We start from the raw sequence: 25,427 nt of genomic DNA on the forward strand, positions 1-25,427 counted from the left end.
GATTTTTCTTTTCAATTCTTTCTAGGTTAGTTTTTATTGCGCAGCAATTAAGGTATTTTACAAAAATTTCAAAGTAAAGAAGAAAGAAGGTAATTGAGATATTTTTGTACATTTCTGAGTTTGTACAAATAAAACAAAAAGCAGTGATAGTTTACAGTGTCCAGTAACGACGTCGGCCTCCTATTCTGGGATCCGGTGTTCGATCCCAGGCACGTTCTAAGTTTTAAGCAATTAAAATAGTATATCAGCGTTAATAATTTAGGAAAACTTCGTGAAGGAGTTGGCAAATTATGATCATTGTTCTCTAAATGTAAAAACATGCATTCAGTATGCTACAAAACCGGCAAAAGTTATAAGTCTGGTAACACTAAGCTGCGCCCTTCCATTCATTTAACATTTCATTCACAACTTAATCCCATTCTGCGTTGATTGACCAATCGTAAATCAGTTAAATATTTTAGCGGCAAAGAGTTGAACGTTTGTAATGCCGCGCGTACACAAAACATTTTACGAAATATCAATTTACGTAAACGTTGCGTAAACTTACGAGTTTTGTAATAGGATATCTCAAACTAAACTCTTTGCCATTTCGTACATTAATGCTTTGGTATGGCCGTTGACTGTGTGTTCCAAAATTAATAATTTAAAAGTTTTTTTTATAAGTTTTGTGATTTATTTTATAAGTTTTGTGATTTTGGTTGTTTCATTTTGTGTCCCAAAATGAGTTTCAGTTGTTTACGGAGTGTGGTGCGTTACGATTTGGTGAAAGTCAGTAAAATTAGTTCATCGAGTGCGTTGGTTGCGAAATTTAATATAGGATCTTCGCGTGAATTGAGTACGAGTGCGAATCTTCGGGCAGTTGCACAACAGAACACGAAGCCTGATTGGAACCGTGCGGTGAGCGAGGCAGAGAAGATAGTTGGCTACCCGACTTCGTTCCTGAGTCTTCGATGGGTCTTGAGCGACGAAATTGCGAACGTTGCGCTCCATTTGAGGAAACTGGTCGGCAGCAATCATCCCTTGTTGAAAACCGCCAAGTGAGTAATGCTTTTTCAGAAACAAACTAAGTTTAGTAACTTACTAAAAATGACGTGGGTAGATTTATAGGTTTTTTAGAGTCCTGAGCTCATAAGTCAACCTATTTTATTTATGTGAAAAACTAAGTGGGTATCTACCTAATTATTTAAGTAAGTTGGTACCTATACTTATTTACGCATATACCTACCCGTATTATAAAATCGTTATAATTGTTCATAAAGCGTTTTTAAATAGGTATTCAAACAGAATAGAAGAATAGGTGTTTATACAAAACTATAATATCTCAGTAAATAGGTACTTATACCTACGTAAAGGCAACGCGATAAAGTGCGAGCGAAGCAAGCGCAAATTTTTTAGGAAAATAGCGCATCCGATCAGACATAATACTAAGTAGGTACTGATAATATGTATTATTTCTTATTATAAATTATTCTTATTAGATATATTAAATAATACTGTCAAACTTACTTTGTTCAATGACTTAAAGAGGTAATTAGCTAATTACCTACTTACTAATCGATTAATCGCAAACGAATTTGGAATTTACAGTAGGTCTACCTCTGTGTCATCTCAAATTATGTATTTACTTAGGTTTAGTTAAATAGCTACAAGTATCGATGCTACAAGTAAACTAATGGACACCCAGCTTCTATTCAGTTAACTATTGCGTGCAGTGACCATACCTAAGTATCTACTATTTTCTCGCGTAATCTTCGTAATTATTTTCCAGTTTGCATCACAAATCATTGAACTGAATGGTAATGATGGTATCATAGATACCTAATTAGTAACTAGTCATCTAATCAACGTGCAAAATGGCTGATTTTAGCAATCAACCCAATTTGCAAGTAAGAGGTCCCGCGCGGGCTTAGGAGGGACTTGTAAAGTCTGAGTAATAAAATTTTGGAAATATGGAAATAAATAGGCAATCCATTCACATCTAACAAAATCGAAACTCACGGACAAACACACACACACACTTAATTTGTAATCAACTCTTTTGCCAATATACCTACTCCCGTCTCCCAGTGCCAACTGCCAAGTTCCCAAAGCTAAGGTATCATCTGTACCTACAGGAACCTCATCTACAATGGCAAGAACAACATGCAAGCGTGGGGACTCATCGTGTTGCTGGTGTCCAAGGCCGCTGGGCACAGCCCTGAGATACCAGACATGGAGCAGGACAAAGCGGCTGGAGTTTTACATAGGTAACTTCCATGATAACAGACTCGGTGATAGCCTAGTGGTTAAGTTAAGACGTCAGCCCTCTTTTCGGGAGGGCACGCACCTCTAACTTTTCGGAGTTTAAAGCAATTAAATAAAGGAAAAACTCGCGAGGAAACCTGCATGCCTAAGAGTTCGATACATGTTCTCAAAGGTGTGTGTAGTCTACCAGTTCGCACTGGGCCAGCGTGGCAGGCTTTGGCCTAAACCCTTGTCATTCTGAGAGGTACTCGTGCTCACTAGTGGTTACGATAATGATGATGATCAGAACAGACCATTGTTGAATATAGCACTGTCACCACCACACCCTTTTGATAACGTTCTGCGGTTCAAAATCCACCTCACTAAGGAGGACATTCGAATAAAACCAAAAATTTCATGCTCTGAGGCAATGGCTTAATCATCTGTAACAAAAACCTGACTGATTAAGTACAAACCTTAGAATTAAACGTGCTAAAACTGTACGTTATTGTATCAATAAGTTTATTGTCATCATCGTGTGGTCACCTCCAAACAATCTTAAGCAATTTTTTTTAAATTCCGGATAGCTAAGATCTGACCATTGCCTTATATTGCCCAACATTTTTTCCTAACCTCTCCTTCTTTTCCCACAGTCAACGCGCCCTAGCAGAAGTAACAGAGATGATCCGAACATCGCATCTGGTGCACAAAGGCCTGGTCAACATGAACGCACGCCAAGTCGTGTGCACTGAATCAGATGACATGCTGTTTGGAAACAAGATCGCCCTGCTCAGCGGAGACTATCTACTGGCTAATTCGTGTACGGAACTCGCTAACTTAAGGTAACTAAATTTACAGAAATACCTTTTACACAAAGTAAAATACATTTTACAGAATTAATTTTCACACAAACTAGAATACGTCGTACAAAAATAGCTCTTACCCAAACTAAGTAACTAAGAAATCACGTGTAGCATGGAACTCGGAACTCTGACTAGTCTAAGGTTTAATAAGTAGGTACCGTAATTAATTCTTGCAAATACGAAGAGTTTTTATTCGGACATCACATTTGGTACAAAAAGGCCTGGTCAACATGAACGCACGCCAAGTCGTGTGCACTGAATCAGATGACATGCTATTTGGAAACAATACTCAGCGGGGATTATCTATTGGCTAATTCGTGTACGGAACTCGCTAATTTGAGGTAACTTTTACAGAAATAGCTTTTACACAAACTAAAATAGATAGGTGCGGTGCATTTTACAAAAATGATTTTTACACAAACTCGAATACTTCTTACGAAATGCCTCTGACTTAAAAATAAGTAAGAAATAATTTATTGCACGGAAACTCAAGTTTGACTACTCCAAGGTTTAAATAACTAGATAAATAGGGAACTCAAGTTTGACTACTCCAAGGTTTAAATAACTGGATAAATAGGGAACTCAAGTTTGACTACTCCAAGGTTTAAATAACTAGATAAATAGGGAACTCAAGTTTGACTACTCCAAGGTTTAAATAACTGGATAAATAGGGAACTCAAGTTTGACTACTCCAAGGTTTAAATAACTGGATAAATAGGGAACTCAAGTTTGACTACTCCAAGGTTTAAATAACTGGATAAATAGGGAACTCAAGTTTGACTACTCCAAGGTTTAAATAACTGGATAAATAGGGAACTCAAGTTTGACTACTCCAAGGTTTAAATAACTGGATAAATAGGGAACTCAAGTTTGACTACTCCAAGGTTTAAATAACTGGATAAATAGGGAACTCAAGTTTGACTACTCCAAGGTTTAAATAACTGGATAAATGGGGAACTCAAGTTTGACTACTCCAAGGTTTAAATAACTGGATAAATAGGGAACTCAAGTTTGACTACTCCAAGGTTTAAATAACTGGATAAATAGGGAACTCAAGTTTGACTACTCCAAGGTTTAAATAACTGGATAAATAGGGAACTCAAGTTTGACTACTCCAAGGTTTAAATAACTGGATAAATAGGGAACTCAAGTTTGACTACTCCAAGGTTTAAATAACTGGATAAATAGGGAACTCAAGTTTGACTACTCCAAGGTTTAAATAACTGGATAAATAGGGAACTCAAGTTTGACTACTCCAAGGTTTAAATAACTGGATAAATGGGGAACTCAAGTTTGACTACTCCAAGGTTTAAATAACTGGATGAATAGGTAGTTTATTCTGCCAAATACTAAGAGTTTCTTATACAGACATCAGTACATACTTGGTCAATAAGAACACCCGTCGAGCGATGTGTACTGAATCAGAGTAGAGTGAACCTCTGGCTAGTTTACAGAAATATAGTTCTTACACAAACTAGAATACATTTTACAGAAATAAGATTTACAAAAACTAGAATACGTAATACTAACTACCTCTAATATCTTTAGCTATGTCCTTTGCACCATATTGGTTGCCTGGAAGTGATCGCTAGGTAGCGATAGGGCCGCCAAATTGTACCTGCATATGTATAATTTTTAACCCCCGACCCAAAAAACATACAACACCCCTCTTATAAGTTTAACGTGTGTATCTGTGTATCTGTGTATCTGTGTATCTGTCTGTGGCATCGTAGCTCCTAAACTAAAGAACCAATTTTAATTTAGTTTTTTTTGTTTGAAAGGTGGCTTGATCGAGAGTGTTCTTAGCTATAATCCAAGAAAATCGGTTCAGCCGTTTGAAAGTTATCAGCTCTTTTCTAGTTACTGTAACCTTCACTTGTCGGGGGTGTATTAAATTTATAATTTACACTTGTTTGCTTTGCTATATTATGTGTTTTTCTGTAACAAGTTATGTGGTGTACAATAAAAGTACGTCATGAAAATAAACTTAACAGCGATTTTGGGGTCATCGTATGACAAGTGACCAGTGAGTCAGTGACCTATTAACCCGTTAACCTATCATTACCATGTCACCCACGCAAGCGATTTGCCACCTGTTTCGCATTACCGATACACACAACAATGCAAGTGAAAGTTATCTGCATAACTACATTTTCTATACTGAATATGTACCTACACCCATACGAGTATGTAACATCCGCGTACTTTTCTAATTAGCGTCGTAGTACGTATGTAATGATCTTTAAATATTTATAAGCGCCACAGTACAGTAGTATCTTCCCATAGAGAATTTCTTTCAGTTCTGAGGTTCAGTGTTCCTTGGTGCGGTTAAAACATGAGCTAGGTTAGCGCTAGTAGATGAATAGCCAGCAAACTCGACTGTTGTTATCTGAACCGCGCTGTTGTAGGGTTTCAGGAGTTGACACATAATTTAGTTAGTTTATTTTTCACTAGCTGATGCCCGCAGCTTCGCCCGCGTGGATTGGTCAGATCCCCTGCAGCATCAGGATTGAGGAGTTGGAATCCAAATTTTTTATGAAACAATGTCGCAAAGTTCCTCTATCGATTAAAAAAGAAATGACGCAAATCGGTTCAGAAATCTCGGAGATTTTGGTGTACATAGGTAGAAAAACACAACTCCCTTCTTGAAAGTCGGTTAAAAAAGTAGCCTATGTTACACCCTGGTCAATCCTCTATTTGTATGTGAAAATCCCGTTAAAATCGGTTCAGCCGTTCCGAAGATTAGCCTTTTCAAACAGACAGACAGACAGACAGACAGACACACAAAAATTTTAAAAACGTGTGATTCAGTTATGGTATCGTTCAAATAACCATATGACCTTAATATGTGGTAGTTATTTCGAAATTACAGACAGACACTCCAATTTTATTTATTAGTATAGACAATTTTATTTATTAGTATAGATTATGTTTAGCGTAACATGCACGACCCCCAAGTATTATTATTATTAGGCAATTAATTTTTTTAGGTAGTAAATTTATATTTGTTTATATTTTATTTAATCATTATCAACGCTGAAACCGCACGCGCGCTGGGTCAAAAAACTAGAGATTTTCTGTGTAGTTTTTCTCTGTAACATAAACTAAAATGGGTTTGTGAAAATCCTTTCTTAGTGATGAAATAATTTTTAGAAATTCCATTTGAGTGAAGCTATAACAGGTGGTAATAAATTATATGAACTGTCGAAGTAATTTGTTACTAAGATCGGTTTAAAAGTTAATTACATTTTTTCATACAAAGGTAGACCTTATCACTACTAGATAAGTGATTCTCTCGCAGACAACTTAGGAGTTAGGTGGTTTTGATAAAAAGTCACCTACTATCATGGTCATGAACTGAACACCAAATAACGGAACTCAATTGTTTTGGGGTTAATGGAAAGTCAAGACGTAATAAACCGTCCGTTAGGCCTGTTGCGGTTTTGGTAAAACTTTCAAAATATTATGCCTTTGCTACCAATTTTGCTACAGGTAGGTGCAGCTTTCAAATGCCAAGCCAATTGGTACAAAATGATAGTCAAATTATTTGTGCTCGATTTGCTTAACTTGAAATGTTGTGTGATGTTCACTTTCTTTTTACATTTTAGGGTTCCGTACGTCAAAAGGAAAAAGGAATCTTTATAGGATCACTTCATTTTCTGTCTGTCTGTCTGTCTGTCAAGAAACTTATAGAGTAGGTACTATCTACCTGTCCATGATTCTAGGTCAACGGGAAGTACCCTATAGGTTTTCTTGATAGACACGACAGATGGACAGACAGACAGAAAGAAAGACAGACAACGAAGTGATCCAATAAGGGCTCCTTTTTTTACCCGACTGCGGCAAAGCCAGAAGGAAGGGTTATGATTGTAGCAGTCTATGTATGTATGTGTCTATGTATGTATGTGTCTATGTATGTTTGCATCCAGATTCTGTGAGTTCCAGCGTAGCGCCTAAGCTACTGGGCCGATTTTGATGCATCGATTCGTCGTAAAGGTTCGGCTGACATAGGCTACATTTATACGAAAAAAATTGACCAAACGGATGTTACATGAAAAAAGTGGGGGTCTCCAAAATTTTTTTTGCTATTGTATCGAGTGGGGTGTCAAATGAAAGAGGAGAAAATTCTGAGTTCATAAATATAAATGTACTACAGCATTAAAATATACCAAGCGACAAAAAAAGAATTTTACTATAATATTTCAGCGTTTATTAAGACGATCGCAGTCGGGTTTTAGTTTTCAACTTTATCTTGTTCCTTTTGAGGTACGGAACCCTAAAAAGAGCATCTAGGTATGCTTCAAAAATTATTTTACTTAATCTGTATGCGGGTGTCCTGTCCCCATAAGTGGATGAATGTGCCTGCGTGAATAAGGAGACTATTGTATTGTTTTTTATAAGGAAAAGTTCATTTGCCTATAATAACAAGTTTACCTTAGGACGTATACAAACGATATTTTTTCTCGAAATTCTTATGATACCATTGATCGTATAGTGTATTATAGATAACCAATTACGCTTGACAAAAAATTTGCTGTATAAATTCGTGCTTGCTAAGAATAAAGCGCAGGCTCGCTTCGCTCATGTCGCTATGACCTAGGTGCGTTTTTCACATTTCGGTTCACACTGCGAACTACAGAGCTAAATTAAGCCAGCGATCCGTACCTTAGTAGCGAGCAAAATGAACTTAGTTTCGTTTCGCTTCGCTCCCAACGTGGCCTGCGCTTTAGAATAAATTTCCACCATGTTGTGATTCTTAGCTAGAAATATAGTTTGATTCAATATATCTGTAATATATTTTCAATGGATTTTGTAGGACTAAGACTTAGTTAATTAAGTAATGTATGAAATACATGAAAATATCCAAAGTATTTTCCGAGCAAATCATAATTTTCGAGTGACAACTTCTTGAATCTTGAAAAATAGATATAAGTAGGGCAATATGGTTAGTTCAAACTTATACTATAGGTATTAAGTACATAACTGTTTTAGTTTTAAGTGTTTATATAGCGAACTACTTTCTCAAGGTTGACCGACCGGATGACGGTTTCCTTTAGTTAGATAACTTTACTTACAAACTTAGGTATTTATAAGACTGATGTAAGAACGACAAGCTTTTCTATTAGTAAGCTATTATTCTAAATAAATTATTTTGCCATTAATTTCCCATATTAAATCTTCTTTCCGTTGTGACCTGTGTCCTGTGTATACAATTTATTTGTTGAAATTATTTCAATAAAACCTCTCTTTGCTGAGTGGCGCATTACACTACTTTAATTGTTATTTATTTTGAACTAGCTGATGCCTGCAACTTCGTTCCCGTGGATTAAGGTTTTTAAAACTCATTGATTTTTCGGGATAAGAATTAGCCTATGTGTTAATCCAGGGTATAAATCTATCTCTATCCAAATTTCAGCCAAATCCGGCCAATAGTTTTTGCGTGAAAGAGTAACAAATATCCCTACATCCATCCATACATCCTTCATAATGTATGGATCATAATCCATACATACAAGCATTCGGGTTCATAATAGTATGATTATTGAGTTGTACAGTCCTCGAGCAGCCTTGAGTGGAACGCCTGTACATAAACGTCATGTCAGAATGATGAAGCACATTGTCCTCTACAAGGAACTGTGAGCCTCGGGCAGTACGGGTTCACTCACTTTATGACCAAGTTTACCTTATCATCTTATAGTACCGTACTATACTGTACAATTACATCCAAACAAATATCTGTTTATAACTAGGTACCTACTTTAAGCGTTGTTGTCTTATTATGGGAAGTCCCGGGTTCGATTCCCGGTTTAGAATTTTATAATTTCTGGGTATGGTCTGGTAGGAGGCTTCGGCCGTGGCTAGTCACCACCCTACCGGCAAAGCCGTGCCGCCAAACGATTAGTGTTCCGGTACGATGCCGTGTAGAATCCAAAGGGGTATGGGTTTAATAAAAACTGCCGTACCTCTTCCAGGTTACCCCGCCTACATCTAGACTGCATTATCACTTACCAGCAGGTGAGATCTCAGTTAAAGGGTTAACTTACTTGTATCTAAATAAAATAAAACAATGATGAGGCTATTATATCTAGTCTGGCTGTGCAGCGCGGAAATGCATGTCTATAAGACAATTCAATAAATTAGGTTGCTATTAGTTTTATTGTAAGATGTTCAGTAAAAAATATGACACTCGATATACCTATATCCGTAAGTGCTTTAATACTAAAATTATGCACATGCAAGATATCGTGCTTAGTTAATAAATAAATTAACACGTCATCATTTTTCACTTATACTTTCAGTCACGCGAGTTACATAATAAGGATATTTAACATATTAGCGTCATGTAAATATACATAATAAACTCAACATTATACTTACTAATAGATCCCAATAGTCCCAGACGTGCCTTATCTTCTGCGTAAAAAATGTATGGGATAAGCCAAAGGTCTTAAAGATATATCAGCTGCTAAAGGTACCTACGTAAAAACATGACTCACTTTTCTTAAAGTCTGTGTGCTGATTTTTATGTATGTTTTACAGTACCTAGTTTTAATTTTAAGTTTACGTGATTTATTATCACCACAAGATCATCTTGCTTATTATAAGTATGTGGCGTTTCTGGCACAATTGATTCATTAGAGTGTCGGGTAAACGTTACACGTTAAACTTGCTTCTATATAATTATTCTATTACGTTACCGGTGTACAACATCGCGAGGAAACCTGCATACATCCGTAATATTCTCAAAGTGTATGTTTGCCAATCCGCACTTGACCAGCGTGATTGGTTATTGCCGGTATTGGTAGAATAAAGCGTGCATTATCCGCCCATATAATACCTTTATGTGATATTTCTTACTGAGAAACCGAAAAACTTAAGCCGTGTAGGAAGTCTTGTAAAACTTCTTCCAGGACTTTTATTTCGTAAATGCTTTCAGACTTTGAGATCTTTATTTCTATAGCTACGAGTAGATTCAGTTATTGGATTATATTTGAACTTGCTATGTTATTTGAATTTCTATGGAATATTTGGTAGTAGAGCATACAATTTCAATTACTCGTAAGATCATATTTATATGCTCTACTTAATTTCATACAGAAAGTAGTAAAGTAAAACAGTGATTTCTTCAAACTTTAGGCTACACTTTTGACCTCAAATTTCGGCGTGTGGTAATTAAATCTTGCTTCGTAACGGACCGCTCTCTTTGATAGCGTGACTTTGCTTAAACTAGCTTAAATATCTTCTTTTAGAATCGTATAAAAGGAAAATGTTGACTGATTGACTCAAAGTCATTTATTCTCAAAGTCAAAGTCATTTATTCAAATTGGGTACTACTGTACACTTTCTGATTGTCAAACAATGATGTAGTGGTGATAATTAATTACAATAACTTAAAACTAAAGCTACGAGGACTGACTGAGCTCAAACTACTGGACGATCGGGCTGAAATATGGCATGCAGATAGCTTTTAAGACATCCGCCAAGAAAGAATTTTTGAAAATTCAACCCGGGGGTAAAATGGGGTAGTGTTGTAGATGTTACAGGCGCGTAGTCCACGCGGACAAAGTCGCGGCTAGAAGCTAGTAAATACTACGCTTCTTTAATATCATCGCCAGCTGAGATGTCTACTGCTGGACATTTATGTCTCTTGTAGGGACTTCTAGTCATCTAACATGTCGCGTCGCCTTGCACCGCCTGTATCCAACGGGTCCCTGTTACTCACTGATCTCATCTGCTGGCATTAGCAGAAGGTCTACTAATTGCTGCTTTTTCCGTTGCAATGGGATATCAACATTACAGTAGGTACCCTAAGGTACCTTTGAACCTTTGTACATCAACCTGGTTCTCAACGTTCTTCTAACTACATACTCGTAATGTGCCCCGACCATTACCAGTTTATCTTCGTATCTCGTTCACTACATAGGTATATCGGTTAGAATAGAATAGAATAAGGTTTGTTTGATGATCCAACACATATTAAACACAAAAAAACATTTACAAAAATAACGCCTTTTAAACTCTAACTTAACTTTAACAGTGTCTCTATATCCTATGTGTCGTGCCAACCGAACTCAGCTATATGTTACTCTGGTTCTTCTACGGAACTCATTACGATTATGGCCCCAATTTTCGACGTGCTGTAATTAAATTTTGTTTTATAACGGGCCGCTCTCTTTTTGATAGCATGACTTTGCACGAGACTGTATTATACCTTTCATACATTATAATTGGTAGTCTTTTTATATACACTCCATACTTCTTTTTGTCCATCAATTTCTTGTGTTACATTAATGTGATCAATTGATTCGTTAGCATTTTTTTTTGTATCAGAGTAGATTTTTAGCAGTATTATTGCTAGCATTTTGTGATTCTGTAATTTTCTGTAACTTTGTATGTCACGGTCTAAGGTGTTCCCAAAGCATAGATACCTATTTGACATATTGCTATTACTTCTTATCTAAGTACTACATTATTTCTTTTTATCGACATCATCAGTATCATCAGCCTGTTGACGCCCACTGTTGAACATAGTTCTCTAGTGAACGTCACCACCCTGGCCTTCCTCATCCAGCCGCCTCCTACCATCCTCTGCATATCGTCAGTCCATCGTGCCGGAGTACGCACCACGTTGCGCTTAACCCGTTTCAATTACATGACGTAGGAATTTCCTAGAAATATCTCTTTTTAGGGTTCCGAATCTCCACAGAAAAAAAGGAACCCCTTAAACAATTAAAAAGTGTTATTTCTTGTACGATCGTACGGAATCCTTTCTATACCAGTACGACTCGCACTAGACCGTTTCTTAATAGAAGGTAAACAAAGTACAAACTAACAAAAAGTAGAACCGAGTTGAGTTAAAATTAGCTCATATATGAAACTAGTTATATACAAAATTAGCATGTTAAAGTATATGGACCGGAACTATTAAGAGATGCTTTCGGCTTAAAGTAAATTTAACACATACATATCACACGGGCGTGGACTCGAATCGAAAGTTTAACCCGATTTTGCGGACCGGTCGTAACGTATACAAACTTACTTGATGACGAGTGACGACTTTATACGTGAGGTGAGAATGAGAACGACGGTCAAATACGAATCATTATGAAGTGTTTTCATACAAAAAAACCGGCCAAGTGCGAGTCAGACTCGCGCACTGAGGGTTCCGTACTCGGGCATTTTTTCCAACATTTTGCACGATAAACCAAAAACTATCATACATAAAAATAAATAAAAATTAGTTTAAGAATGTATACGTAAAGCCCTTTCATATGATATCCCACTGGTATAGTTATCTTACTTTGAAAATTGAAACACACTTTTTTTTTAATGATGTAACCACAAATTCGCGGTTTTCAGATTTATTCCTGTATTTGTGCTATAAGACCTACCTACCTGCCTTAATGATTCTAGGTCAACGGGAAGTACCCTATAGCTTTTCTTGACAGACACGACGGACGGATGGACAGACAGACAGACAGACAACAAAGTAATCCTTTATGGGTTCCGTTTTTCATTTTGAGGTACGGAACCCTAAAACTACTTAATTTTGTCTTTCTATGAGGTTTTTTTTACTATATATACTCGTATTGTTCACGACAGGTCGACATGGCGACCGGGGTCGGGATGCCCCGCACATCCCCCGCGCTAACCTGGTACGAGATAGCGCGGGCGACGTGCGGGTGTGCCGGGCGTCCCCCCACCTCATACCCCGTTTGCCACCTCGTCCTGTCGCGTACTATACCTAGTCGTATCTTCAGATTGCAAGCGTTTTTTGAATAGCCGTAGTAATTTTATAGCAGGGTTGTAACAGACGCTAGCTGTCAATCTTTTAGAATTTTTGTGTTTAGGGTCTAGGGTTTAGTTACCAACTTTAGAGCGACTAATATTAAACTCGAGCGTTGTATGGTTTAGTGTTTTTAAGCTGCTCTTTAGATACTCAAACTGTAGTTAAGAGTGTTTCCACATATCGCATAATCGTGATTAAAGAAAGGTGTAGTTACATCCAAACAAGACTCCATCCTGATCTCCACAACAGGTAATGTAACGAGAAATAACTGAAACAAAATGTATATGTCTATTAATAGATTCATTAAAAAAAAAGATTCCGACGAATTGAGAACCTCCTCTTTTTTTGGAAGTCGGTTAAAAAGAGGTTTCTTTGGCGCGGATTTCAACCGCGCGGGACCACGTGATTGGTTGATCACTGATCAGTCACCCTTTGTTTCTACGTGTAACGTTTTCTCCAGTACACTGCTATTTTGCTCAAGTTATTTGCCGGTTACTATAACCAACAACTTACATTTTGAACAACTTCTAATTAAAGTCAACGATTGGTATGCCCTTTCGTAACTAGGCCGCACTAATGATTTAAATTGAATAAAATCACACCACAAAACCCTTACCAGATGTTTATCTATAATAAATCTATTATTATTTTCTCGGCGACAGATTGGTTGGGTGACCTTAGAATCGCAACAGCTTATTACCAATTCGATTATTATCGATAGGTAACAAGTAATTTGTATTCGTTTTTCGACTCGATTACGTGTGGTTGGCAAGTGACGTTTTATATGTATCTAACAAACAAAATTAGTCAATAATAATAAATCAATCTATCCTGCATTCTGTCGATAGCGTGGATGTAGGAAGTAATAATTCTTATTACACCAACGATGGTTGGGCAGTTACTAGCAAAGATTACCTGTAAAAAATTGTGAGGTCTCGTCATGTTCCTATTTCAAACCTAAAGGGTCACGACTGACGCTACGCAGGGATTCACACCACTCTTGTACGGTTAACAATATATAAGTATTTAAATTAAATTATATTTGCGCGTAAAACTTAATTCCCGTGGTTTAGGTTTGCTAAAAATCACGTGGGAATCAGATTTTACAGAATATAAAATGGCCTTTGCCTGTCTCCAGAATAGAAACCATTTGTCAAAATTGTTTTTACGGATGGGCCATGAAAAGGTAACAAAGATTCATACTGACCGGTAACAACTAACAACACTTATGCATTATACATACATACACAGTCTGAAAAGATCTATTAATGATTCACCATTTAAGTTAAGTAGGTGAGGTCAATTAATCTTGAAGTAACTTGTAATGACAGCGAAAGATATAATCGTGAATGAAATATCGTGCGTCTAACAATAGATAATTATGAGCGATTAACCTTATGAGATTCTTTGATACTCATTAAACAGGTTTCTGTGTTAAATCCATTGTCTTTTGCATAAGAATGTATTTATAATTTAGTATCTTCTGGAAAGGAAGGTATCGAACCTACCCGCTTAGTTATTTTATTCATCGTCAACCGATAGACGACCACAGCTGGACATAGGTATTTTGCAGGTACTTCCACACACGACAGTCTTGCGCCGCCTGAATTTAGCGGCTCCTTGCGACGAGTTTGATATCGTCCACAACCACTGAACCGATTTCGCTGGAGATTGTGTATTTCCTGGATTAGAATACACAAACGTTTTTATTCCGGAAAGTTTAAAGCTAACGACATCAAACGAGTCCAAAGGTCATCTTCTAGGTAAACGCGTCCCATCTTGGCCACATTATCACTTTCCATCAGGTGTGATTATAGTCAAGCGCTTGCCTGTAATGAATAAAAAAAAGGGTATCGCTGGATTCAGGCGGCGCAAGACGGTGGCGCGTGGAAGTCCCTAGTAGGGACTTCCACGCGCCCTAGGGGGTCCCTAGGTCCAAGAGATCTATGTCCAGCTGTGGACATCCATCGGTTGATAATGATGATGATGATTCTCTATCAAATGAATCCTGTTTTATAAGTGGTTATTTTCTCCAGGAACCAAGAGCTAGTCGAACTGATGTCGTCAGCAGTGCGCGATCTAGCTGAAGCAGAGTTCCTCGGAGACAGAGACGAGCAGAACAACCCTCTACCCTCCCGACCCCTGCCGCACGACCAGAGGGAACCAGCTTCAGGTATTACTTTTGTTATTCCAATTTCCATTCCATCAGCCTGTGCGCGTACACTGCTGGACATAGGCCTTTGCAAGAGCGCGCCATCAAACACGGTCCTCCGCCTTCCTCATCCACCTGCTCCCCGCTACAGCGTCCAGCGGGCTGGAGGTTGTCTCACACTGCGCTTACCGGTACGCGGTATCCACTCCAGAACACGTCTGCCCCAACGGCCGTCGGTTCTGCGACAGACATGGCCTGCCCATTGCCACTTCAGCTTGCTATACTTTGAGATTATATTCAAAGTATAAGTACCAAAGTTGCCAGCTTATCGGGTTTCTATCGGATGTACTTTGGACAGCCTTAGGACCTTCACAACCTTGTTCCTTCTTCACCATTCTACTACAGAATGTCGAGAAACCATGAACGTTGGCATCCTTATGTGGTCGACATCCAATCCACTCGCATAGAACGTTTTTGCGTTTTTTACGTTTTCGAATGTCCTTCCGTGTTTTCTGCCACGTACGATCTAAATACCTTTAAGGCAAGACATTTTCTAGGCAAGCGCGTTCCAAGGATGTTCCAAGGAGAGTTCCGTTTTCGTAATAGCCTCGATGAACATCTTCAATGTGCTCAGTGCTGCCGAATCGGAGCAACCCCATCGGTATCCTGAATGCATTGGTACACTGTAGGTCTGGACAAAGCTCTGATAGTGTGCTGGTTAAGACTTTCGCCTCCTATTCGAAAAATCTTTTACATAACAAAAAACACTTTCTTCTTCTTCTTCTTTCTTCACTTCTCTCTTCTTCTTCATTAAAACAAACTTCTCAAGAGGAGACCGTGCTTAGTTGCGGGCCAGCGATAAGTTTAGAAGATAATAGCTGTGGGTCTGTGTCTGTACAAATCTAACAATTCTGACCATCAAAAGGAGTACAATAGTATCTAGATATTTTGAATAAATTAAGTAATAATAAAGTAAGTTGTACTGTTTTCGTGTTTATCCGGCCAAAAACTGCTTCTGTAGAAGACTAGAAGCTCATCTAAAATCTATCGAACTATTAACTCTTATGTATAAAAACATCTTCTAAATTCATACAGTGTGAACAGATAATCCAAACGTTACTTACTTATTCATACGACAGTCTGGGTAATACCTACGCATGTTTGCATTGATGAACAAATAGGTTAACTCTGATCCTATTTGCGTACGACTTAATGAGTGAAACGTGCTCACATCAGGTGTTAACATGGCAACTTCGACCCATAAAAGTTATTCACGCGTGAAACGCACTTTCGACACGTCTTATAAATTATACACAGATTCCTAAGCTTCATTTACACCAAAATAACGAAGTGCGACAATACGGCATGCTACAGGGCTGCACGGGATTTAAAAGGATTTTAAATTTAAAATATGCAAGAATCGGTGGCAGGCTGCTGCATGTAATGTTCCATTTGTTTTTGTAGCATGCCGCATTGTCGCAAGTTTATGAATCGAGGTAAAAAACAGCATTTATATGTTACGGAATTAAGTCATGTACGGAAGTAAATCAAGTTGGCAATGCGTGAAATGTATTTTTGACACCTCGTTCTATTCGTACGCCATAGCAACATACCAGCATGCCGCAAGGCCGCATGATATACTTATAATTTAAAATGTAATAAGAATCATTGGCAGACTGTCACACAGATATTTTAATTCTACAGCATATTGTTGTCTCGGCATAAAATAGCGTGCCGTGTTGTCAAAATGTTGCTACTTCCGCGTAATTTTTTCGCCTTTATAAATCCAACCCACATTTTTTATAATGCACAGTGTCATGTTTTTTTAATGTACAAAATTAATAATTATTTATTCGTAACAAAATAGTATTGACAGTCTTACCTTTTTTACGCGATACCTTGATTTGAATCCTATTGTTTTTCATACCTACGTGGTTAGGTTTTGTATTTCATAGCAAGTAAGACTATTTGATCAACCTGATCTTTTGATGAATACTTAATAATATGGTACATGGTTATTATCATCTTACAATGTAAAGTTACTTTAACATAGGGCTGTGTGCCACAGGGCAAGTTTACGGAACCTGATTTTTACCAGTTTTGTAAATGTGATTCAAGAATGTTTTCTACGATTATTCCATATAATATCGTGTACAAGAAAGGAAAATATTTTCCCGCAGGAATTACTCTATTTTTATGTTAAAAAATTGGAAAACATTTGTCGTTTATGTGACGTGACGAAAAATCTAATTTTTTAGTGAATTCTAGCCGAAACTACCGCTATAGAAAACATCACATCATTTTATTACTACATGTCCAAGACTCTATTGACTCAAGTAAACTAGTGTTCCGTTAAAAAATTGATAGCCTTATTTCGATCGAGAATCTCTATTGTGTCTCCCTCATAGGGAACTGTGTTGATCGTGCAAGCAAGTCGCGTGTGCTGAGAATACGTAATAGCATCAGATAGTGCCCACTGGTCACTGTAACGATCTACTACTATGAGGTTGCTATACCTAAATAACTTGAAAATCTATCTACATATATATATAAAAAAACCGATCAAGTGCGAGTGAGACTCGCGCAAGGGTCTTAACTCTTAACAGACAGACAGACAACGAAGAGATCCTTATAAGGGACCATGTTTTCTCTGGAGATACAGAACTCTAAAAATAATAGAAAAAACGAAAACCACTATTTTGTGGTTACATTACAGAAAAAAAACCGGCCAAGAGCGAGTCAGACTCGCGCACCTAGTGTTCCGTACTCGGGTATTTTCCGACATTTCGTACGATAAATCAAAAACTAATATGCATAAAAATAAATACAAATCTGTTTTAGAACGTACAGGTTATCTTACTTTGAAAATTTTCATTTTAATTTTAATTATTTTTTCCTTTACTTGTGCTATATGATTTACCTGCCTGCCTTTCATAATTCTAAGTCAACGGGAAGTACCTACTCTATAGGTTTTCTTGACAGACACGACAGCCGGACAGACGGACATACGAACAGATGGACAGACGGACAGACGGACAGAACATAAACCCAAAAGATAGTGTTATTTCTTGTACGATGGTACTTCATGTGCGAATCCAAATCGTAGTTGGCCGGTTTATTAAATGCAACGTTTAATTTTTCACCTAAGTAAGCCGGATGCCGAAAAATGATATTTCCTTCTGTACGTTTTTTCCTACCGGCATTTAATTTGTATTATAGTTATTGGGTATGTTAATTTGGATATGCAAATAAAATGTTTGCTGCAATACAAGTTATTTATTGCGGAACTTTCGGTTAGGCATGGCCTTGGTGTAAATGTGAATCTATCTATGCGATCTACACAAATAAATAAAATTGAAGTGTCTCTCTTTGATTTCGAAATAACTGCCTGTTCATCAACATCATGATCAATCCATCGCCGCGCTGGCCCACTACTGAGTACGAGTCTCCCCTCAGAATGAGAAGGGTTTGGCGATCACGTTAACCAAGTGCAGATTGGCAAACTTCACACACCTTTGAGAACATGATGAAGAACTCTCAGGCATGCAGGTTTCCTCACGATGTTTTCATTCACCGTTAAAACAAGTGATATTTAATTGATCAAAAGGCACATAATTTCGCGAAAAGTTAGAGGTGCGACCTCCCTGAATAGGAGCCAGTACATTGAAGGCTGTTTATATTTTTGTTTTAGTTCCGTGTAATAAAATATATCGAAAGATTTAGTAGATAATATTAAGTATAATCTAATACAGTTAAAGCTGCATATATGGAATGCTATACTTTGTCATCTGGTGTCATCAGGGAAATTCCCAACAACCAGTCTGTCGTACAAGCTAAAGAATTTCACGAATGAATTTATTCAAGTACTTACTTAAAGAAATTTTATCAAGGTTGTAAGTAATATAAGATGCACATCGACTATTTAACTTGTACCTACATCTTGCATGATTTTCCTTGTTTTAAAAAAATGCTTAAATACCTTCGGTTTCGAGTGCAAAACTTTGATATAATTTTTGCCTGTACAAAGTAAAAACGTTTAACTTTGTAAAAATAAAAAAAAAGAAGTATCACCTTTACATATTATAAGAAATGTATTTTATAACTCTCATCATCATACTTTTAACTTTTAGCTCATACTTATCATACTTTTAACTTTCTACTGGTTGTAGGTGTAAATATTGTGTTCCAATTTCTTTGGATCATAAACCGTAGAACATGCACGCCCAGCCTTTTGAATAGTAAAGTAATGATGACAACTTTATTACCAGCCCAGTTTTCAATGCCATATTACTCATCTTATAGTACCTTTCTGTAGAAGGGACTTTCCAAAACAATAAGCAATTTGTCTTGTAGGTATACAATAGGACCCTTCGTAATAAATGAGCGTTATGTTGCTATGTAAAAGTGCTCTCGTAGGACGATTGCAAATCTATATATATAATATGTATGTACTCTCCCATATAAGCTAAATGTAATCTTATCGCAGGATTTAAGTAAGTATTGGGAAATGTAAACTTTTTGTAAAAAAGTAGGATTAGAAAAATTATTTATTTATTTATTTATTATTTTACGGTACGCCCACAGCATGTTCACAAAACACTTAAAAATACAATAGTATAGTCTTATTCAGTGTGACACACCACTTACGGGCACACACAACTCATGCAGGTAACACAATGTAATATTTATATATTATTAGTAGGTAGGTATATAGACATTTAAAACGATAAGATATAATAGGTAGGTACTAGTACCTAGGTACCTACTTATTTACTAGATGACTGGTCGGGGACTGTTTAAGAATCCTATAGGAGTTATTTCTATTTAGCTTATGTCTTTTTCTGGGATGGAAGCTATCTTTGCACCCATCTAAATCGGTTAAAGTTTACTAAATGATTTTGATGAAATTTGATGTTTCCGTTTTAAACGGGATAGACTGTGAAAAGTAACACAGACAGACAGCATTTTCGCATAATTTATAATACTACAATATGGATACCTAACGTGCTTAGATTTTGACTTTTGTACTGACCACTGAGTAGTACAGAGACAGACCTATCAAGTGTCTATTATACCTAGCATCTAGTATCTAGTCTCTAGGTAGGTAGGTATTTGATTTATTTTTAAAGCAAGACCTAAAAGGATCTGCTTTCGCTGGCGAGCAAACCGGTATCCGCAAAAAGCAACGGACCTCAAACAAACTGTTACGATGCCCTCAATATTTTGAACGTTTACACTACCGTACATAACCTACAATCAAGTGGTACTTTATTGCTATAAATAATGTACGCGTAGCAATAAATTCCTACCTACCTATTAGCCATTTATCTGATAGTAGAGTGGTACACTACCATAACGTCATATTACTCTGACGTTTACACTACCATACATATAACATAACCTACAATCAAGCGGTACTTTATTGCAATAAATAATGATTATTCCTAGCAATAAATACCTATATACACCTACTTAGCTGACTCGCCACAGCTTCGCACGGGTATTCTTATTAAAACAACAATTTAACAAATTGAAATCAATTTTGAGGGTTCCGTACCTCAAAAGTAAAAACGGAACCCTTATACGATCACTTTGTTGTCTGTCCGTCTGTCTGTCGTCTGTCTGTCAAGAAACCTATAGGGTACTTCCCGTTGACCTAGAATCATGAAATTTGGCAGGTTGGTAGGTCTTATAGGCTGTAGCATAATTGTACAGGAATAAATCTGAAAACCGCAAGTGGTACATCATTAAAAAAAAATTTAATGTGTTTCAATTTTCAAAGTAAGATAACTATACCAAGTGTGGTATCATATGAAAGGGCTTTACCTGTACATTCTAAAACAGATTTTTATTTATTTATATGCATAATAGTTTTTGATTTATCGTGCAAAATGTTGAAAAAAATACCTAAATACGGAACCCTCAGTGTGCGAGTCTGACTCGCACTTGGCCGGTTTTTTTATAAATCCTAACTCTAGATAAGTATAATTTAGAATTTACATGCTGCTATGGTCAAATCGGATCCACCTAGCTACAAAACGTTAGAAAACCTGTTATAGTTTTTGCGAGTAGGTATGTGCTAGCAATTGTAAACTCGTTAGGTAATTGAAGTGCATGTTAATGCATCTATCGCTCTTCGATGCACGATATTCGATACGAATAGAAATCGCAATAGAGAAATCAGAATATTGAGTTATGGTACCTTCTTTTGGTTGTAGGGTTATATACCTACACTTGTAGATTAAAATATACCTGCCTAAACCAAAAAGTCAAATTTAAATCGATTTTCTTGATTTTGTTGGAAAAATTGAAGAACTTAAAATGACGCCCGCAATTTTGTCCACTTGGTATACCTAGGGTTTTAAAAATCCCCTGGGAACTCTTTGATTTTCTGGGATAAGAAATAACATATTAAGTAGGTAAGTCCGTCTTCGGGATGCAAAGATCGTGATTCGTGAGAAGGAAACAGCTAAGCAGACACGCTTTCGTATTTATAACTAGCCGATGCCCGCGACTTTGCCCACGTGGATTTAGGTTTTTCAAAATCCCGTGAAACTCTTTGTTTTTCGGGATAAAAAGTAGCCTATGTGCCAATTCAGGATATTATCTATCTCCATTCCAAATTTCAGCCAAATCCGTCTAGTAGTTTTTGCGCGAAGGAGTAACAAACATACACACACACACACACACACATACACAAACTTTCGCCTTTATAATATTAGTGTGATAGTGTGATTGGTGTGTTCTGAGTATAGATTGCGAGTTTGTTTTCTTCTAGATAGATTCGTTCGTCATAATATGCGGGTGCGGTGCAGAAAAAATGGTTGAGCTTCAATGAATCTACTTTCTTGTATCATACGTTATGTAAATTACTAATACATAAGTACGAGATGCGGTGCAAAAAAAATTGTTTAACATCAATGAATCTACGGTTATACTCAGATCATTCCCACTAGAAGTTGGATGTTATCTTAAAATACTCTTTATTCAAATAGGTAGCCTTTCTAAGCAAACCTATTATAATCATCAGTAATTCAAAGTTTTGATTCAAGTTACCTAATAGTTATTCAATAATTCAAAATTTAAAAACCCCCCGACACAAAAACCTCTTTCTTCTCTCTGGCTGGTTTCAGCACTTAAACGTTTCCGTCTGGTGTGCGTTCAACCTCTTTAATATGAAACAAAAACCTCTTTATGAAAACTAGATAAGAGCTGATAACTTTTAAGCGGCTGAACCGATTTTCTTCTATTATAGCTAAGAATACTCTCGATCAAGCCACCTTTCAAACAAAAAAAAACTAAATTAAAATCGTCAAACACACGTCAAACTTATAACACCCCTCTTTTTGGGTCGGGGGTTAAACATACTTCCAGAAGAAGCAAATTAAAAGTAATGTTTCTATTATCTATTCCAGAATGGGACTGCATTCTTTCCCCGTTACCGATGGCAGGCGTAGCAGGCTGCGCTCGAAGGGAATGGGTAGCAAGACACGTCCTTGCCGCTGGTGCTTTGTTAGGCAAGAGCTGTTCCGCGGCTCTGAAGCTCGCTGGACACAAGCCTGCCCTTCAGACACAGGTGAATTCCACTAAAATACTCGTAGGTACTCCCTGCGTTCCTGTGCGTTCCTGGCATTTCAGACATATTTATAATCACCTACAAAATACCAACATCCGTCAGATTCCTACCGACTGCGCCAACTATTATGTAATCCGGCTTCATATTTAGTTAGTACCGCTTCGCTAGTTTCTGATTAACAATAGATTAAAACTTTTAAAAGCTATAAAAGACAACCACTGAGTCTCTTGCTGGTTCTTCTCGGTAAGAAGAACAAAAGTTTATTCAAAAAATCTTCCTACTTCTGTTGGACGCAATCAGTAGACTGGTTGTCTTCAATGGGAAAATGTGTAAGGCGTTTAGGTACCAGTATTATTGATTTGATAGCAGAAAAGATCTCTAAAATGAATAGACGTAATTAGATAGTCTACTGTTCTACTGTAAAATATCCTATCAGAATTTCATCTACTGAAAATAATATTTTTTGCAATTTGTTTTACTAAATTAATTCTTTAAATCTTTCCAGGGTTACCTCTTCGGCTGTCACTTAGCGTTGGCATGGCAGGCGTTCTTGGATCTGGAAGCATTCACTGGGCCTGAACCGGATAGTTTCTCGCTAGTGGGGGCACCCCTAGCTTTTACATTAGAAGCTAGACCCGACCTGTACTCATACATAGAAGCAGGCAAGAAGAGCGTGCGAGATGTCGACTATCATGAGGTAAACAAAGACAGGTATCAAACCATCTTTTGAAATCCACCATTCAAAGTTTGACTTGTTTCGATTTTAAGTTCAGTTCATCCTCTTATGTTATCCAATCATTTGTGATTGACTCCCCAAAAATTATCTTAAGAACGTAAATCTAGCATATTTTCACTAACCAATAATCAAACTTACAATAGTGCAACGGGTGGGGTTTGAACCGCGAACCTTTCAGATTTCAGTCCGCTACTATAACCGTTGAGCTATTGAGGCTTGAAAGTGAAGGCGTTTGTTTAAATCCTACCGACTGCGCCATATAAAAGTTTAGTTTTGAATAATCTTATTCAAAATGATTATGAAAGATTCATTTCTCATTTCAATAAAGTCATTTGTTTAGATATCATAATGTAATCTTGAAATGAGCATGTATGTAATAATTCGCTGGATATTCTTGTGTAAAGCTGGGTCCATCTTCGCCACCCTGCTTTATGCTTTGTACTAAATCATAGTATATACATTATACATACCAATCATAGTAGTAGTACTGTTTGTATAGATACAACGACTTTACTAAAACCAACGTTTTCCTATTGCCAACAGCTGTATAAAGCTGTGGTAGAAGGCAACGGCATCGAACAGACGAAGCAGTTGCAACGGGAACACATCAACAGCGCGCGCGAAGTGCTCGACTCCTTCCCGTACTGCGACGCGCGCACCGCTCTCACCAACATCATCGTAGCTATGATACCCTAGTACTTCACTACTACATTACTACCGGCAAAGCCGTGCCGCCAAGCGATTTAGCGTTCCGGTACGATGCCGGGTAGAAACCAAAGGAGTATTGGTTTAATGAAAAACTGCCATACCCCTTCCAGGTTAGTCCGCTTCCATGTTAAACTGCATCATCACTCACCACCAGGTGTGATGTATGTGTATCTGCCACCATGTAAATAAAAATTGATCAAGTGCGAGTCGGACTCGCACACGACGGGTTCTGTACCATCGTACAGGAAATATCACTTTTTGGTTTTTTTAAACTTTCTAGACGACCTTTTTGAATTTTTTTTTATTACTGGTTGTTATAGCGGCAATAGCACATTCCGTGAAAAATTCAACTCTCTACATAGGTACCAGGTACAACCGTATAGCCCGCTGACAGACAGACGGATGGACTGCAGAGGCTTAGTATAGGCTCAGAATACAAATAGGGCCTTTGTAGTAATTGGCCTATTTAAAATATAAAAAAGTGGTACGGAACCCTAAAAAATATAAAAAATAAATAATCTACAAATAGAAGCAGAATACTCACGAAACTCTGTTTTAAACCCAAAATGCTTCCAAGTTCTTTCCTTATAGTTTTATTAACCGTTGTAAAATTATTATAAAGATAAAATGATTATATTGTAGAGGGTCCAAAAAGATATTATTATGAGAGGCTCTTACAAAATTAAATTATGTGAATAGGTTTATGCTAATTTGAATACAAAATAGCTATGAATTGTCATTTATGTATGGACACATAGTTTATGTGAAATTTTTAAATAAATGCGATTGGAAAACCGGCTTCGGAGATAACGAAAATGTCAAATATTTTTCTATACTTACTAAGCATACAGCGTGTTTTTTTTTAAACTGCGACAGAATGGGAAAATCCGAAACTATATGACTTAGATAGAAGATACAGGGAAACTGTCTTAGGAAGCATTTGGTCGTTACAATTGAGATATAGGTAATTTTTGGGCTAGCATAACTTGTTTATAAAAACCGGCCAAGTGCGAGCCAGACTCGCGCACCGATGGTTCCGTACTCGGGTATTTTTTTCGACATTTTGCATGATAAATCAAAAACTATTATGCATAAAAATCATAACGGGAAGTACCCTATCGGTTTTCTTGACGGACAGACAGACCGACATACAGATAGACAACAAAGTGATCCTATAAGGGTTCCATTTTTCATTTTGAGGTACGGAACCCTAAAAATAAATGAAATTGTCAATTTTTTTTAATGTTCATTGATTCAGTTTCATGAAGGATCAAAGTTTTAGTTGGTCTTTAAATAGTTACCTGCGAGTAACTGTTTTCAACTTCAACAAAGACTTAATGGTTCCTAAGATTAGTTTCCTTGATATAGTCATACTTAGT

At 37.1% G+C, this 25,427-nt stretch overlaps 1 protein-coding gene across 1 annotated transcript; it reads left to right on the forward strand.

Moving 5' to 3' along the window:
- Window positions 1-447: 447 nt before the first annotated feature.
- Window positions 448-24,805, forward strand: LOC123866955 (all trans-polyprenyl-diphosphate synthase PDSS2). Its single transcript, XM_045908763.1, has 8 exons — window positions 448-1,037; window positions 2,115-2,246; window positions 2,877-3,065; window positions 14,913-15,049; window positions 22,444-22,604; window positions 23,110-23,301; window positions 23,884-24,038; window positions 24,113-24,805. Exons 1-7 carry the CDS (start codon window positions 721-723, stop codon window positions 24,034-24,036), a joined length of 1,281 nt encoding a protein of 426 aa, XP_045764719.1. The 5' UTR covers window positions 448-720; the 3' UTR covers window positions 24,037-24,038; window positions 24,113-24,805.
- Window positions 24,806-25,427: the final 622 nt, after the last annotated feature.

The sequence above is a fragment of the Maniola jurtina genome, chromosome 7 (assembly GCF_905333055.1).
Source record: "Maniola jurtina chromosome 7, ilManJurt1.1, whole genome shotgun sequence".
Classification (NCBI taxonomy): domain Eukaryota; kingdom Metazoa; phylum Arthropoda; class Insecta; order Lepidoptera; family Nymphalidae; genus Maniola; species Maniola jurtina.

Coding starts and splice junctions, on each gene's coding strand:
- LOC123866955 (XM_045908763.1), top strand. CDS start 721: ATGAGTTTCAGTTGTTTACGGAGTGTGGTGCGTTACGATTTGGTGAAA. Junction 1,038..2,114: donor CCCTTGTTGAAAACCGCCAA/GTGAGTAATGCT, acceptor CTGTACCTACAG/GAACCTCATCTACAATGGCA. Junction 15,050..22,443: donor CCAGAGGGAACCAGCTTCAG/GTATTACTTTTG, acceptor TATCTATTCCAG/AATGGGACTGCATTCTTTCC.